This window comes from Protopterus annectens, chromosome 2.part1, assembly GCF_019279795.1.
Source record: "Protopterus annectens isolate FY-2018-M chromosome 2.part1, PAN1.0, whole genome shotgun sequence".
Classification (NCBI taxonomy): domain Eukaryota; kingdom Metazoa; phylum Chordata; order Ceratodontiformes; family Protopteridae; genus Protopterus; species Protopterus annectens.
Window position 1 is genome coordinate 83,965,207 of NC_056729.1, and position 18,022 is coordinate 83,983,228.

The following is an 18,022-nucleotide window of genomic DNA, read 5'->3' on the forward strand; positions in this document are numbered from 1 at the left end:
ATATTTCTGAAGCCATAAGGGTTACTAAATGAATGTAAATGGCACACTGTTCAGCTCAGTAGGAGTATTCTTTAGATTTTCTGTCTTAAACTGGATTTTTTAAGTCATAATAAAAATAGTAAATATTAATGTTGTAATATTTTATAAACAACTTACAGTATCTCTAACTTAAATACGTAACTGTCAACATTTTGTTTATCCGTGTGTAAGCTCTCAATAGGAGGATAGTTCTATCTGTATTAATTGGTTGTTGAGATATTTAGAAATGTAAAATGTATGACAAAGATACATTTTAAAACACTTACTATCACTTTAACAGCATTAGACAGAGGTCAGGTATCAGTGCAGTTGTGTTGCCCACCATGTAAGCTTTAATATGAAATCTTTCAACAACATGTATATAGTATGGGTTTGCAATTGTTAATGCAAATATGAACTTTTTAATTAGACAACTAGAGGTATCAGTAGGATGTAACTGCAGAAACTTCTGGATGTATCATTAGGCTGTTATGAGTTAATACATATCATTGTACATAATGAAGCCTGACCTTGGAGACGTGGTCGTTCAGCTGCAAGGGTGATACATTTGCGCATCTTGCCATCCAGACCTCTTTACCTTCTTAGGAAATCAAACCAGTCTCTGAAGAATAGTATCTTGGACTGGCTACTAAGGAACTTTCTTTGAGTAATGGTAAAGGCAGTGGCTGCGGTGTCCAAGGGGTCTGCAGGGATTAGGGAAAAATAACTATTGGTAACTACAGTTAGAGATGGTCATTTTCCTTCTTCCTAATGTGCCCATGATGTTTGAGACTACACCTGCCATTATTTTTTTAATCAAAGTAAGAATTCTCTGAGTTGCATTTATGCCTTATAAAACTTGGGCAGCATGTAAGCTAAACAGATTGATTGAATCTGCACCATACATTTTTCAGTGACATGAAAAGATGTAAAATTTGCTGTATTTTTTATGTACTGTGTGAAAAGTATGTGAGGCTTAACTGCATTTGTCTTGGAAGTGCAGCAGTTATACACATGATATGAAATGGATAGCAGATATATGCAACACAAATTATAATTGTTCTGCCCTATTTTGGTAAGCTCTGACACTGTTCCTAAGCTATAAAGCTAAATGCTGTTAAAGGGCAATTAGAAAATACTTTTAAGGATAGCTAGCTAAGAACAACAAAAAAAAAATCCTCATTAGCCAGTATATTTGTAACTCTACTTAATTGCATTTGTGGTTTCTGTATACAAAAAAAAACATGAACTATATAGCTGAATGAACAAGGAAGTCAAAATGAGGGTAGAGATACCATGGAGCCTGTTATGTGCAGTCCTATGAGTTTTGTTTTTGCATTTTTGTCTGATTGTAATGTCTTCTAGACTTTGTCAGCAAAGAATTATGGCCCAGTAATTATTTTGGTAAAGAGATAGCTTGAAGAAGCTTTATCTGTCTACAGATTTTTAAAAGTGATTTCTGGTTTCCCTGTGCAATTGTATATTGCTGTGCTTATTTAACTGTCAACTTAACCACTTACCTCATCCATTTTTAAGTAAAATATTTTATTCACTTTTAAATTGTTTGTGGCTGAGTGCCTCTTAATTGATAACACAGTTTTTATTGCTGAAGGGGTGTAGGGCTGTTGGCATTCAGCTCTAGTTGGCCACACTGCTGTGCTAAACTACCATTTGTGTTTGGCTTCTTAAGAAATGAATAATAACTGGGACATCCGCAGACCAGTCATCTGGGATTATAGCAGTTTACTAACATGGACAGGGGGAGAGAAGGTTGCAGTGCTGGAAAACATTCACATGAACATATTTATTTCCAGGGAAGGCTGTTAATGTAAGATTATTTTTCAGAATACAGTTACTGTGGGTAAATGAGCAACAGAGGGCTTTGAAGCCCTTAAAAAAGTGGTAAGAAAAGAGCCTGAGGAGCTAGCACAAAGACTATGCTTAGTGAAGTACTCGGTGTAAAGTATGCTGTTGAGTGTGGGTGGTGCAGCAGTGCATATTTTCTGTATGTACTTATGGTCAAGCAACACTTTGTGAGTTGTTTAATGATTCATGTGTGTGTGTCTTGTTTTCCACTTTAATCTGTTTGGTACCAGTGGTGTGACTAGACCACCCCTCATGGCCATAGTATTTTGAGCGCAATGGAGCAGTTTTAATTCCTTAGCCTTGGCCACCATTTGTCACAGTGCATAATAGTAGATTTCCTCCATGTCACTGTTGCAGTATTCCTTACTAAAGTGGTCCCCTGCAAGTGGCAGCCCGATGTCCATCCAGTATACCAAAGCCTTTTGTTGTCCATCACACACATGCCCCCCACTCACGGTGTAGGGAGTAAAGGTGGCGTACTGATGTCCAGACCTCAGAACTACTTTGCTGCCAGTCTGAACACTTTCACCTGCTGGTTGCCAAGCCATTTTCGAATAAGTGTCCTGTTGGGAGACATCTTCTTATCTTATTTTTTTTTTTTTGTGGTTGTTGGATTACATATCATCCAGAAAGGGAAAATGCCGTTGTGGGAGACACATTTCCCATAAGCACCATCACGAGCAGTGTTTTATTTTGCTTGGGTGCTACTCTCATGACTGTACATCTTGCTCTATTTGTCAAGCGTTTCTCCCTAAAACTTTGTGTAGTTGTCTCTCTCCTCTTTAGCTATTTACCCTAGAGAACCGGTGTCTTAAATTGTTGGCTGAGGGTACAGTCATGGAATTGTCCCAGCCTGAATGTCATCCATCCACATAGAAGAAGGTTAAGAAAGTTTGGTCAGATTCTTCTGCTGTGCTACCTCCACTGGACATCTCTCTCGAGGCTGGTGAAAACCTGGACAATTGCCTGGTTATTCAGTCTAATTTCTCTGCCGTGACCGGTTCAATGGCTATTGTAGACTCAGCTTCTTGCACGTCCTCAGAGGCTCTGCAGTCATTCATTTTGGATGTTTAGGGGGAGCAGTGGCTGATTATATCCAAGGGGCCAAGGGGTGTTTAGCAGATTCTTCTTGGGGAGGAAATTCCCACTACTTAGTGTCAGCAGGGGTCTGAACTGCTTAAAACGTTGAGGGCTGACATCCCTTTGAAGAAGAGACAGAACATTAAGCATCCTCAGCATGATTGGTAGTATTTCACACAGGATCTGTTTAATGCCCTTATGGATTTGAAGCCCCCTCAGGGAGTTTTGTTTCTTGCCCCTCTTGATCTTCTTCTCCCCTTTTGATTTGGAAGTAGATTCTGATGATGAATCTTTGGCCTATTCCTCCCAGATTCCCTCTCCTTTGAACTATTGTTCTAAGAAAGAGGACTGTTATTCTGGATTCTCCTTCTGAGGTGATTTCCTTTGGGGATACTGTTTCCCATATGACAGAGTTTATCAAATGGGACTGTACCCAGGTTTCTGATCTTCAGAAGAGCTATTATGACCTTCTTCAAATGGTAGTCCCCTAAGCTCTCTGCTGTTCTACTAGTTTTAGCTGCTTTGTTAAACACTTTTTCTGCAACTTCTCAGACTCCTGATTCCCAGCCCCTACTCTTAAAAAACCTGATGAGTTTTATAAGGTGCCTGATGATTGTAAACCTCTTTACAAGTGTCCCACTGCTGACCCTTTTGATCTGATCTTGTCATTTTCATTTATTCCTCAACCTGTGGATTCAGATCCAAACCTCTTATCTAAGTTGCCTGCTTTCTATACCCCTTGGATCTGATTATTGAGCTCTTGTCTTACCCATAATGCCTCATTCCCCAGGATTACCCTAGGTCTCATCTGCAGCTCTAAAAGACAGACCGGGATTGTGACTTTCTTGAGGTTCTAGTGGGTTAGGGAGTGGTTTTTTTTGTGTGTGCATTTCTAGCTTCCTATTTCATCGTTTTCTCATTTCTCTTCTTTCTAACCATCCGTACCCTGCCACAGATGTGTTAAAAAGAAAAGTACTTTATTTCTAGTTAAATCTCTTCTAGTTTCTTCTTTGTTGGGCCTGGCTACTCTCACTTTTCTCACTTTCTCACTCTCTTGTTAGAGACCTTAAAATGTCTGAGAAACTAATTGGTTTTAAAAAAAGTCATTTTCTGTGGGCACAAGATTCCTCAATCTGATTCCCAAATGGAGTGCCCTAAACATTTGAAGTCTCCTTGCTCTATTTGCGCAGGCTTTAACCAGCATGCCATAAGTGACAGGTGGAATTGATTAATACTTACAAGCCTCCTGCTTTCTTCAGCTTCTTCTATTGGCACTTCTTCCTCAGGGGCTTAAACCCCCAAGAACACAAAGCATTCTCCGGATAAGGCTTCACATTTACATATGTCTGAACTGCAAGAAAAGGTTCAGAAGCCTTGAATCCGAAGCCTTCAGATCCTACACTGCCTCCGACTCACTTTCCCATTGTTACTATTCAGACCTCCACGGATCTGCTGGGCTCCAGCAATCACAGAAAAGATCTTCCAGGCCTTCCTCCATCTCCTCATCCATCAGGTCTTCCTACAGTCTTTTGGAAGCTGAGGTTGACAGAATAAGGAAATTTCTCAGGATACAAATATAGATGGGGGTTTTGCCAGCTCTATCGCCCTCTGGATCCATGAGCCATCCTTTTGCCTTTATTTCAGTTGCTCTTTCTCTGATCTGAACACTTGCTTCGGAGCCCTTGGATCTAAAGGCCCTGAGGGTCAAGATGTCTGATATGACAGTACTTATTACTTTGACTCTGACCATCTCCCTGACCCATTCAGGTCAGACCGTGTTGGAGCAGAACAGCTCTCTAAGCTGAAATCTTGATTTCTGATCCAAGGGGTTGACTTCAGCCAAGCTTTTTTTTGCTGTCGCTTCCCCTCGGAGCTTTGTCGTTCAGCAGCTCTGTGCCAACTCCACCCTCAGAGTATGAGATTGGTGGGCCTCAGGAGTTTCGGCTCCAGAGATACATCTTTCAACTTCTGCATTTCTTTTTGCCTTTGAGATGGCAAAGAGGATTCTCTCTCTACCTAGAAGAGCCCTGACTCTCACGTCCTGTTACCTAATCATCATCTGATTTTTTTTTTTTTTTTTTTTTTTTTTTTTATGTAACTACGTTTTGCCTATTTAAGACATATGCTACATTCATTATTCACCTGAACAAGCTTGGAGGTAAAAGTGTTTTTTGGCATTTGGTTTTGGTGCTATTTACGTGGATTTTACATATTAAAGGTTCTGTTTTACCAAACAATTTTACCAAACTGCTCATGGCTCCAGCAAGGAATCTGCCACTGAGGACACAGATTTTGATGAGAGGGAAGGGTCCCCAAGATCTCAACCTGAAGATCTCTCTTTTGAAGACATTCTTGAAATCCTTCTCAGAAAGGTGAATGGTCTACCCAGAATCGGTGTTTTTGTAAGCCTTCAGGTCTGACTAACTACATCTTGGGTGCCCCCCACAGACAACCTTATAAACCTCATCTCCCACAGAGCATGGAAGAAACTGGATACTGTGGAACAAGTCCCTAAACAGCACAACAAGATCCTCACCGCTCCCACTTATAGCATTGAACAAACTGTATCCTTGTAGATGCCATGGTTGTTGTGTCAGTCACCAAGGAGGAGCTAGCAGAGGAAAGCTCCACTGTCCATCCCCCTCACTGGGAATCTCTGGCTTTGGACAGATTTGGGAAGTGGGTTTAAGCATCAACGACCTTCTCATTGTGATTGCTGAAGTACCTGGCACACTTCACCAGACTACAGAGGGATTAATTAAGGAACTCTGTAACTCTGCCCCAAGGTCCATGTCTGCAGAGGAACAGAAAACCTTTTCATCCAGACTGACCACCCTACAGTCTATCTCTAATGCGTCCATGAGGCTAATTTCGCATGCCACAGAAGGTACCTCAAGAGTTGCCAGTTCTGGTATTGCTGTAAAGCACCATGCCTGGATACAGCTTTGTGACGTTGCTGAACTTTTCAAGTCGTCCATCAATGCTTCCATTGTTGGATCATCATTGTTTGGCCCCACTGTTAGAGACACACCACATAGTGAGAAATAAGGCAAGACCTTGTCTGCCATTGGAATCCATTTTTCTACCCTGCAAAGGTCTTTCTCCAGGCACCAGCATGGGATAAAATAATGTGGTTCAAAATGTTTCACGGTCCTTTTCAGGAATCGCAGGGAGATTTTTTTCACCTAGAGGCAGAAGGGAAAACAACTGTAATGGTAGATGCTGCCCACATGGTAGAAGGGGTCCGCAAAATCAATGATCCCCGGATTCCTTCCCTGATCCTTTCAGTGCTCCTGAGAGGTTGCCCGACTGTACCTCTCTGGAAGCAGTCTAGTCTGGATTCTACTACTACAAGCTAGGGAATGTCTACTACAAAAAGCCCCTACCTTGGGCATCACAGTGAACATGCAGAAATCACAACTACGTCCTGTACAGTTGATGGACTTCATAGGCGCACAGATACAGCCAACTGTCTTACCAGCCTGCCTCTGGACAGGTTATCCACTTTGATTGCACATCATACAATTTCTGAACATTCCAATATCCCCGGCAAGTCTGGTATTCAGGGCATTAGGTTCAATGGCTGCCACAATAACCTTGTCTTCAACAGCATACTTACAAATGAAAATCCTTCAATGGACACAGGCAGTTCAATGGCCTTTACACTTCTGCCCCATCATTCATTCAATCAAATTGTCCTAAGTGTGCAAGGACTTGCTTCTGTGGTGGCTCTAGTTGGCAAAAGTTGAACAAGGATGGCCTTTTGTCTTTCCTCCCCCCTAGTGCTGCATTGACCACAGACATCTCCCAGCTTGGGGGGGGGCTTCACCTGGGTTACATGGTCCAAGGGAAGTGGTCAATACAGGAGGCCAGTTTGCATATCGGTGTTCTAGAGATGAGAGTGGTGTTTATAGCATTGCAAGCACTTCAGAGCTTTCTCCTTCTAGAGACTGTTGTAATACAAACGGGCAACATGTCTGTGGTATGGTACATCAACAAACAAGGAGGAGCCATATCTTGCTCCCTGTGTGAAGAAGGTTTGGCAGTGAGCAATTTCTTCCAAACGTTTACTAGTTGCAACACACATTCCAGGTAAGTCCAACATTCTGGCGGACAGGCTCAGCAAAGTTTTCCTGATGCCTCGCGAGTGGCCTCTAAACCAATCAGTGGCAAACATAATCTTCTAAAAATGGAGTCAGCCCTGCTGTGACCTTTTTGCATCACCCTTCAACAACAAATGCAGCAGGTTCTTTGTCCTGATCCCTCCTTAGGGGTAGTCACTGAGAGATCTGAGAGATGCTCTAGTCTGTATTTGGTCCTCCTGTCTTCTTTATGCTTACCTTCCTTTACCTCTCATACCAAATTGTCTTCAGAAAACACAGAGGTTGAAAAGCAAGATGGCCCTCATTGCCCCATTTTGGCCTTAACAGGTCTGGTAACCCTTCCTGTGGTTTCCCTTAATATGCCCTCAGTGAACACTGGAACTGTATCCAGATCTCCTGTTCCACTCTTTAGGGCAGTTTCACCCAGATCTTTCAGGACTAAAATTAACCGCATGATTTCTCCAATTCTGATGGCTAAGAAACACTACATTTGCTTCACTGTATCAGAAGATCTTAATATCCTCGCATAAAGCTTTGATTAAAAAAATCTATAAAAGTAAATGGCAGACCCTTTTACAGCTCCTGTCCCGGCTGTTCTTGATTTTCTTGCTTCTATTTTCCAAGACGGGGCATGCTTTTCTACTATTAAGGTGCAGATGGCAGCCATCTTGAATTATCACACTGGGGACAGTTCATCTTCTCTGACATCATCTAAACTGTGTAAGACCTTCCTCAAGGGTACCTTTTTACTTTGACCTCCTACTAAGAACCCTACTCCTCTTTGGGACTTAACCATGATGTTACAAGCTCTTGTGCAACCTCCCTTTGAACCTTGGGTCAAGGTAGACTTAAAATATCTTACATGGAAGACTGTTTATTGGTCGCCATCACTTCAGCTAGAAGGTTATCTGAATTGCAAGCGCTGTCATCCAAGCCCCCATATTTCATTTTTCATAAAGACTGTGTGACCTTGCGTGTAACGATCCTTCCTTTTTGCCCAAAGTTGCCTCAGAAAAACAAGATCTGTCAGGTCATCAACCTACTAGTTTTCTTCCCCAATTTTCAGAATAATGGTGAATATACTCTTCATCTTCTAGATGTTCATAGGCAACTGCAGTTTTACCTAGATAGAACAAAACCTTTCCAAAAAAACTGACCAGCTGTTTGTTTCCTTCGCAAATGTTAGAATGGGAAGTCCAGTGTTTAAAGTCACTTTGGCTGAATGGATTACAGATTGCATATCTCATGTATATTCTTCCAAAGGTATTCCACTACCGCAGCATATCAAGGCTCACTCTACTAGATCTGTGTCTACATCTCAAGCTTTCTGGTCCAGAGTTTCAACTAAGGACATTTGCTTGGCTGCTACTTGGTTGAACTCCCTGTGACAATGTGAGGTATTGCCAGCTATGTCAGGAGAAATAGGGCAGTGGATGTGTAACATATGCCAGCACAGCTAGCTGGAATTTTATGAAGAATTATATGTCATTTGTATATCAAACTGATTTCTACAGATGCTTGGATTGAAAAATGCAATTGTAAAGCTCCTTTTGTTAAAATGTACCAACAGTGTGCCCTGCTTGACAGAGGAAGAAACGTACATTCATTATTGCAACTGTTTAAATATACATGTTGTAATAGAGGATACTGGAAGAGAAGTTGTTAATCTCAATCCACCTGACTTTGAAAAATAGTAAGAAATTAAATTACTGAATTTAGGCCTAAAGATTCTATCTTACAGTTCTTCGTGTAGACAGACAAAAAGTCTGAACTAGAAAGCTTTCTGAATTGTCTTTTGGGTGAGCCAATTGCTACTGTGGAAGGGGTGGAAGTTTGAAATTGTTTTCTGACTTCCAGAAGCTGCAGCAGATCTTAGTAAGGCTCTGTGTGTGTATGCATTATTGACACACAAGTGCTAAATCATGGTAGTTTCTAGCAATGGGGGGGGGGGGTTGCATGGGAACCAGAAGTCAGATGTCCTTGTGTAATCCATCACTAAAAATGATATTTTAATACTAGGCGAGACTGAAGTCTCAGAGCACTCTGATGTTGTAACCTGACAAAGAAAGATCTCTCACCTACTTCATTTTGCCTTGCTCTAGTTAATAACCAGGGAATAATAATGTTTTAGATCAGTCAAGGCAATATAGTAAAATTAGTTAAGTATTGTTTTTCTGTAACTCTGTGAACCTGTCCACCAGTGTTGTTAATATTTCCTGTGATTGAAACTCTGGTGTTTATTGTAAGTAAGTATTTACTATTTTCATGTTTTTTATTATTTATTATTAATTATATTTAAACTTTTCATTGTGACTGGTTGTTTAGAGAATATTTTAATTTTTGAGAGTACTTGTACCTTTTACACTGTGGCCACTCCTGAAAGCTTGGCTGTTTTGTCAGCATTACAATTTGTATTATATTACTTTCACTCAGTATAATTGGGTACCCTTGCAAGAGCCTTAGAGTAGCTGATTGTGGGGTGTCTGTTGGCAGTGTAACTACCTTATAGTCTGGGTTGAAGGGAGCATAGCTAGTAAATCTGTGCCAATCTTTCCCAGGTTTGTGTCTGTGAAAATCAAAACTCTGTGTGTGTGTGTGTGTGTATGTCAACTATTTGAAGCAGGGGCACAAAGCACTGGTTTTACAGGGAGGGTGCTGGAGAACTTGGGTTGGACACTTTGCTGAGGTCTCAACCCTGTAGCTGTACCAGTGGAGAGTCTTATTGGGGACCTGGAGGAAGACAGAGAGAAATCCAGACCTTGGACTTTGTGTGTTCCCTGTGAGCTCTTAAGGGAAATTGTGTGTGATGCAGAGAGCTGCATCTGGAAGTATTAGGTGCATCAATTTTTGTTCCTAGTGAACATCCCTTTCCATCGTCAGTGGTGAGGATGCAGGCTCCCTGATTGCTGGCCCACAGTGGGACCGCCACACTCCCATACTTTTGTTGCACATTACAAACTGGATATTATTTCTAGAAATAGAGCTGCTTTTGGTTCCGCAGTGCTCCAAGAATATCCTTCTATAGGGCCACCCAAGGTGATTGTGGCTAGGGACTCTGCCACACAGATTGAGGAATGAATGAAAATGGCAACATCAGATAAAGAAGTTATGCACTCAACATAACATTCCATCTGTGTTGTCCATTTTCATTTTTCCGCCCCCCTTCCCTCTGTCCATAATTGTGAAAGACCTGACTGTTATGTCTGTAGGAATTCAGTTCCTGTTTGAGTCCCTGAAATTTTCCTATCTGTTTTGGATCTGTGTATAGAAATAGACATACTATCCTATGTTAGCAGCAAACTTGATCTTAGGTAATTTGGGGGAATGAGGCATTATGGCTAGGGGGGAGGAGCTCAAGATTCGGAACCTAGGGCTATAGAAAAAGGCCCAGATCAATCCAAGGTTCGGATCTGAACCCATGGTTGAGGAAGAATTAAAATGGACAGTGCAGATGGAACGTTACGGTGAGTACATAACTTTTTTTTTATTACTGTTTCTTCTGATAAGCCCTGTAAACGTTTACCTTCTACTAAGCTGCTTCCATCTGACAAGGATAGCAGAACATTGGAAAGATTGGGTAAGAAAGTGTTCACTGCTGCTGCTGTGGCATTTAGGGCTGTGAATTACCAGACCTGTATCACCAGGTTTGTGGTGGCCCTTTTCTTTCATGCTTTTCCAGTTGTTTCAGATCTTTCTGATTCTGAGGGGAAGACTGGGGTCCTCTTCTCAAGTAGCTCTCCATTCCGTTGTAGTTATTATGCATTTGATGGCTCTTTTAGAGCTGCTGCCTTTGGTCCTGTGTTAAGGAGGTTTTCCTGGTTTTGCCTTCAGCCTCTGCCTGATGCTATTAAGGCTTAGCTGATGGATGCTCCTCTTGACAACAAAAATCTCTTTGGTTCTGCAGCTGCTGAGCTTTTAAAGTATTTTTTGGAAAAAAAGTAAGGCTATGCAGGAATTAAAACATTTTGTTTCCCCTAGTCCCACATTTCAGAGAAGTTATACTGCCAAATCTGTCTTTGTTCGTAGACAGTCTCGTCCTCCTTCCAGAGGTAGAAAGGGTGCTAGGAGGACTTCTCCTCTAAGTCTACTCAGACTCCTTCAGCTCCAGACAAGCTAGGTTCTGTCTGACAATTTTTCCCCTCCCTTCTAAGCTAAGTTCCTGTATCTCTTTGTCCCTTCGCAATTGGTCAAGGATCACTCAGGATTCTTGGGTTCTGTCCATGATTCATCAGGGATATTGCACAGTTTGGAAACCCCACCCCCCTTTTTGGGCATTCCTCAACCTCCTCAGAAACAGCTGCCCTTTTTTTCTCAAGAAACCATCCATGCAGTTTCTGCCCCTCAAAAGGAGAAGTTTTATTCCAGAATGTTTCTGGTTCCCAGGAAAGAAGGCACCTGGAAACCCATTCTGGATCTTTCCCAATTCAACACTTTTTTGAAGGTTCCTTCCTTTTGAAATTTATCCCTTTAAACCTTGTTTCCTCCTCTTATACCTCAGAATTTCCTTTTCAGGAAATTTTTGTGTTTCTTTGTTTACTCCTTGCATTTTCAGTTGTCTGCTTTGCCCTTTGGCCTCTCTACTGACTCCTGAGTTCACCAAACGCCTTGCTCCTGTGATTGCTTTTGCAGGATGTGGAGAATGCAGACTTTTCCTTATTTGGATGACTTGCTCATTCAGGTTTCCTCTCTAGGGATTTTGCTTCAGCATTTTCATTATGCTGTTTTTCTGCTGCAAAGCTATGGTTTACAGTGAATTTCTAAAAATCTTTCCTGACTCCATCTCAGGATCATGTTTTTCTCGGGTGCAGGCTTCAGACCATTCCTATGCTGGCCAAGGCTTTGACTACGATTGTTTTCTTTCACTCCTTTCTCCCTCTGCTCTCTCTTATGGTCAGTGAGTTTGAGGGCTCTAGGATTCATGGCTTCCACCATACCTGTGCTTCCTCTTGCCAGGCTTCATATGAGAAAGCTACAGTGGTTCCAAAAGTCAGTCTGGCTTCAATGTTCTCATCCTTTGGACTTTCCAGTTGCACTTCTTCCATGCCTCAAGCAAAAGCTTCAGTGGTGGATTCATCAACTGTCATTCAACTCAGGGCTTCCTTTTCAGTCTGCAGTCTCCACTCAGGAACTGTCTTCAGATGCATCAGATGTAGGGTGGGGCACTTCCTTTGGACCTCTCAGCATACCTCCCAACTTCTTAGTGCAAAAAATCTGGACAAAGTCCATCAAAATGGGGGGGGGGGGGGAAATAGGGACATATTTTAAATATTGCTCTTTTAAACTTAGAAATTTGCTAGACTAACAGGATTTGTTTTAACATACATTTTTCTGATGGATTTGAAGGCTGAATTATTTAGTGACTTCAGTCATCAGATCATTCCAGTGATTTACTAGAAAACCACAAATTTTATGAAGTCTGGACATTCTGCAAAAATCTGGACATTTGTGAGGTATGCCTGTCAGGGTTCAGGCCCTCTGGTCTCTCTGCCAAAAGGAGGACCATATTAACGTAAGAGATGAGAGCTCTTCTTCTGGCCCTTCAGGACTTCCATTCTCTATTCCTTCCAGAGCCCCTAAAAATATTTTCAAACAATACCACAGTAATGTGGTACATCAACAAGCAAGGGTGATACGGTCTTACCTCTTGTGCAGACTAGCTGTTCAGGTTTGGGATTTGGCTGTTCAGTTTCAGGTGACTCTTCAGGCTGTTTATATTCCTTCTGAACAGGTCCGTAACACAGACTGCTGAGTGGATGTGTTTCTTGGACATTGTTCACCAAGTGGGGTACTCCTCAAGTAGATCTTTTTGCCTCCCCTCTGAACAGACAAATTTGTCTCTTTTGCACCAGAGTTCCATATCCGCTGGCTTGGAAGGTAGGCACCTTGTCTTTTTTCCTGGAAGATGATGTTTTTTTATGCCCTCTGCCACTTCCGCTCATACCCGAGAGTCTTGTTCAAGATACAAGAAAGACTCCCTTTTGACCCAGACTGCATTGGTTCCCTCTTCTGCACTTAGCCAAGAGCAATCGTCACAAATTACCTGACCGGGTGGACATACACAAGACAAGGTGTCTCTCATTCATCCCCACCTGTCCATTCTTCAACTGGCACAGTGGATAATAGAGTTTTGACCTTTTTTTCCTGAGGATATGCTTTGGGTTTTGCAGGAGGCCAGGAAATCTTGTTTATCCAAATGGATAGGCTTGTCTGCCTTTGACTCCTCCTTTGGCTTCTAGTTTTGTGGTCAAACAATTCCTTAAAAGTGTCTTTCATGTTGGGCCTCCCAGGAAGCCTATTCCTCCTTCCTGGGGGACCTTAACTTTGTTCTTGAAAAAATGAATCAGGCTCCTTTTGAGCCTGCAGCTTCAGCTTCCTCACACCATTGTACATGAAGACTGTTCTTCTTTTGGTCCATTTTTCTGCTAGAAGGGTGCCTGAGCTTTGTGCCCTTATGGCTTTTCCTCTTTTTATAGTGTTTCATGTGGACAGGAAGTCTCCTGTTATGAATCCTTTTATGCCCAATGTGGGTTAGTGTTGTCTCTTATCAGTCTATTCATTTACCTATTTTCCCCTCTCCTCTGTCTGTTAGTGAGAAGATTCTTCACATCTTGGATTTACATAGACAACTCTGGTATTACTTGGATAGGACTAAAGCCATTCGTAAATCTGAGCAGTGTTTTGTTTCTTTTCATCCTAGGTCTTTAGGTTTGACTGTTTCTAAGCAAACCATTTCTTCCTAGATCTCTAAGGCCATTTCTTCTGTTACTGTTTTAAGGGGAAAAGCCTTTCCTTCTGTTAAGGCTTATTCTGCCAGGACTGTGGCTTCTTCTGTTGCTTTTTTCAAATGATTGGATACCACTTCATCCTTGAGGCTGCTTTTTGGTCCTCTATCCATACATTCACTTAGCATTACAAATTGGATGTTGTCTCCAGGGCAAGGGCTGGCTTTGACAGAGCTATCCTGCATGGATTTCTGGAGGGTTCTTCTGGGTCTTCCTCCTCCCAGCTTTCCTTTTGAACTTTGTTGTTCTGACTTTAATAAAGAATAGTGCGTCAGTCATATAAAAGAACATAGTACAGTTGTGCAAATTCTTAACATGACAGTAAATGTCCTTGTCTTCACTGTTGCAGTATTCACTCCCTCCTTGCTCCCCTTTTTTCCTTTCTGGATGCACATGCTCCTCTTTTTCCTTGGACTGTTGTAACTCCTGGGGCTGTTCATTTCTGAGGTTTGAACATCTGTAAGTCACCTTTATGGTGAGCAGGGAGCATATTTTGGCATACAAAATCCCTATAACAGCATTAGGCTTTGGTATACTAGCTGGACATTGGGCTGCTCTTGGCAGGGATCCCTTTAGTAAAGAATCCTGCAGCAGTGAAACTAGGGGCATCTGCTGTTGTGGTAACATTTTACACAGCTGTACTTTCTTGTAACAAGATGAGAACTTGAGCTCTTAAAAGCTGAAATATAGCAGTATGTTCCGATAGGCTTGTTTTCTATGTATAGTTGAGGACCAATGTGAAGCACTTCTCATAAAACAGACATTATTCAGGAAAGAACAGTATCTGTAGTGCCAAAAGTGTACACTTGCTGTAAATTATACAGCAGCATGCAGTAATCTGTATGCTTTTATTGTTTTGGTTTGTGGTTTCACTTCTAGACATCTCATCTCTGGCTTGATTACATTATAAATTGATAACATTGCATACATTTAACAGTCTTTATTTGATAGGAAATTAATATCAGCTGGAATTTGTATTTGGGAACCTAACATATGCAGCCCTTTGTGATTTATAAGTGCATATAATGATTAACTTGAGTGTTACATTACTGGTTAGTATTCAGCTGAACTGTACTGAACCTAGTGATTTTCATACAGCTTGCTAACATTTGCATTTGTAACAAATGTTACTTTCCTTCCTCCTATATGCATAGTGAATGTTAACTAAAATTCTCAACAGTTGCTTCCTCACAAAAGTCTATACACTGTCACAACTAAAACATGCTCTGTCAGTATGCAGCTTAACCCTGTCCATCTGTCTGTATTAACCTTATCATAGCTATTATACCTTCTTCAAATGCTAACCCAGCTATTCATACCTAATGTTCAATCTTTCCAGCCTACAACTAAATGTTCCTGCAAGAAACTGAAAATACACAATTTCAGATATCCACTGTTAACTATATGCATATAAAATACATACATTGTATTATGTATATTAACTTCTTAATTTAATATTATTTTGTTCATTTGTACATTTGTCTCTTATTTACTGTATTGAACTCTTTGTTTATGTAGAACTTATTTCTCATCTGTCCCAGGGACAAAAGCTTCACTGAAAAGGGACCTCTGGCTCAGATAGACTACCTGTTTAACAGAGGGAAATAACTGGTCCTTGATGTTCTTGTTAAGATGTGTAACATGGTTAGTGTAAGAAGTATTTATAGTGTGGTGGTTTATAGTTGCATTTTGCATTTAACCCAGTCGTGCTTGTAGTGCCGACCTTTATGGGGCGTCGGCATTTGCATTTGATCTGTTATAGCTCATTGTGCAGTTTGAGCCTTCACTGTACCATTATTTCTGCTTGGCTCAATGTGGCCATTACAGTGTGTATTATCACTGTTTACAGAGTACTTCTGAAAGTGGCAACTACTGCTCATTGTGAAACGCAAATGATGACTGATAAGGAGAAATTCAATAGGAATATAAGGATGTCATCTTTAACATATGATAGTGAATAATTTTTACCTTTGATATGAGCCAGGTCACTGTCTGGTTTGTCACCAGCTACAGTGCAGTTTGTGGTCTGCTGGTTCTAATTTGGGTTATGCATTTACATGGGCAGATCACCAAGTTTTTGTTTATATAGATAGTTCTAATGGCCACATCAAGATGATGGATCATTTTATTTATTTCGGTCCTCCTTTTGCAGGGGACAGCATGCATTTGTATTCCTGACATTGTAAGTTAGGGGAAAAAAATCCTTGAGCTTCTTTAATGTTTACTTTCTAATCTACTCAGCTAGGCTGTTGACATAGATGCTCTGTAATGTATTCCTGTCTCCCCCTTATCAGCTGCTACCTGATTTCACAGTTTTCCCCAGCTGATATTTTGTTTAAATAAATACCATTTTAGTGCTATCATTCCCTATCCTCAAAGGGGTAGATAACAAGCAGCAGTGATACTGCTGGCAAGTCTGGAAATGTATCCAAAGTAGTCCAGCTTTAAATACATTGTCTTTTTTTTGTTTAGATATTGTTGATGCGCTGTGTTGTGTTGTCTGTAAGTCGTTCTTATGGCACCATGCTGTGGAATAGGAGTTCTAAATGGCAGGCACATGTGTGTGTATATATGTATGTATATATACACACACTCGTGTGCACACACATGAACATTTGATTGACTATATAAATGTTAAAGATGTGAAGTTTCATTTCTTTTTCTGTACTTTAACAATTTTCCTTTTCTTGTAGCATGAACTGGAGAACATCGAACCAACACAGGGACTCACAATAGAGGCTTCAGTAACTTTTCTCCAGAGGTTGATAAGTCTGGTTGATGTGCTGATTTTTGCAAGCTCTCTTGGCTTCACTGAGATAGAAGCTGAGAAAAACATGGCCTCTGGAGGAATCTTGCGACAGTGCCTTCGTTTGGGTAAGTTATTGCTGCTTCACTGTCTGTGAAGTGCAGAAGTGTTAAAAACATGAGCCCCTCCCCCCCTCGAGACTGGGCAATCATTCAGAAGCTTGTCACTCTCAAGTGCAATTTTTATCAACTTTTACTCTGTGAAAGACTTGCCACATTTTATTAGAGAGAGAAAGAGAGAGAGTAGTCCTGTTAGACAGATATACATCTAAACTCGACATAAATTTATTGTGTACTTGAGATGAAAAACGTACAAGTTTCTGTAGCATAACACTGTTAGTATATTATCATTGTTTGCTTTGTCCATTGTTCAGTAGTGAATAGTAGCACAGGACTAATAGAATGCATTTTACTTGGCCTTTTTTTTTTTTCAAAGAGTAAATACAGGCAGATCTGTTGCAGCAGTAAATGGAAACTCAAACATGATATGAACTCTTAGCATGCACTGCAGACTGCTTAATCTTTGACTACTGTCCTATGATGTGAACTACAGACACTAGGGATTTGTTGCCATCTGACATTGGAGATGATCTCTGAAGATATTGTATCTTGAAGAAAGTCTTTAAGTTTTGTAACTACCCAGCATCTGCTTTGATCCTGTTGGAAGGCGTTATCTGTAGTTCTCACAGGGGACTAACCAGTAGCACACCACATGTCCTGTGTTCTATCACATAGAATGTGTGTGATACTAGGGACGCTTCAGTTTTTTTTTCTTTACATTGGAATCTATATAGTGATGTAGCTTTGCTTGACCTGTGCCATTAGTTAGTTTTTTTGGATAGTGGAATGAAAAGTCTCAGCATTTTCATTCTAGCTGAGCATTTAAAAAAAATTCATAGTGACATAATAGCTGCTGTAAAAGTGTACCTTATCTGTGCCAGTCTCCACCATTTTTCATTTCTGAGTGCAGGTATGTTTAGGCAGGAGTTACTAGTGTTCATCTTTCTTTTGGTTGGAAATATGTACAAAGGAGAGGATGCTGTTGTCATCAGACGGTTTCTGCCTTTGGTAGTTCATTTTGGTTAACTGTGGTTATTTTGTTAAAAAAAAAAAAAACAGAGGGACTAGGGAGTAAACCATTCTGCACTGTTGCCCCTGTGGGACATGCCCTATTTTATGGATCATTTGGTCAGATGTTGTCTTGCCATGGAAGTAACAGTGGTTAGAGTTTTATGCAGACTGCTTTTGTGTGGATTTCAGTACCATAGTGAAGTGCTTTTGTAAACAGATACCACCATCTTCAATGTTAATTTTCTTTAAGTACTTAACTGACTTCATCCTTAAAGAACCAGGCTAGATGAGCAGCTC

At 40.9% G+C, this 18,022-nt stretch overlaps 1 protein-coding gene across 1 annotated transcript in view; it reads left to right on the forward strand.

The window, feature by feature from the left end:
- LRBA (LPS responsive beige-like anchor protein) overlaps positions 1-18,022 on the forward strand; it is a 4,045,850-nt gene that overhangs the window by 1,263,955 nt on the left and 2,763,873 nt on the right. The window contains exon 25 of the mRNA XM_044063433.1: positions 16,543-16,723. Coding sequence (XP_043919368.1) covers positions 16,543-16,723 — 181 coding nt within the window. The remainder of the gene's footprint in view (positions 1-16,542; positions 16,724-18,022) is intronic.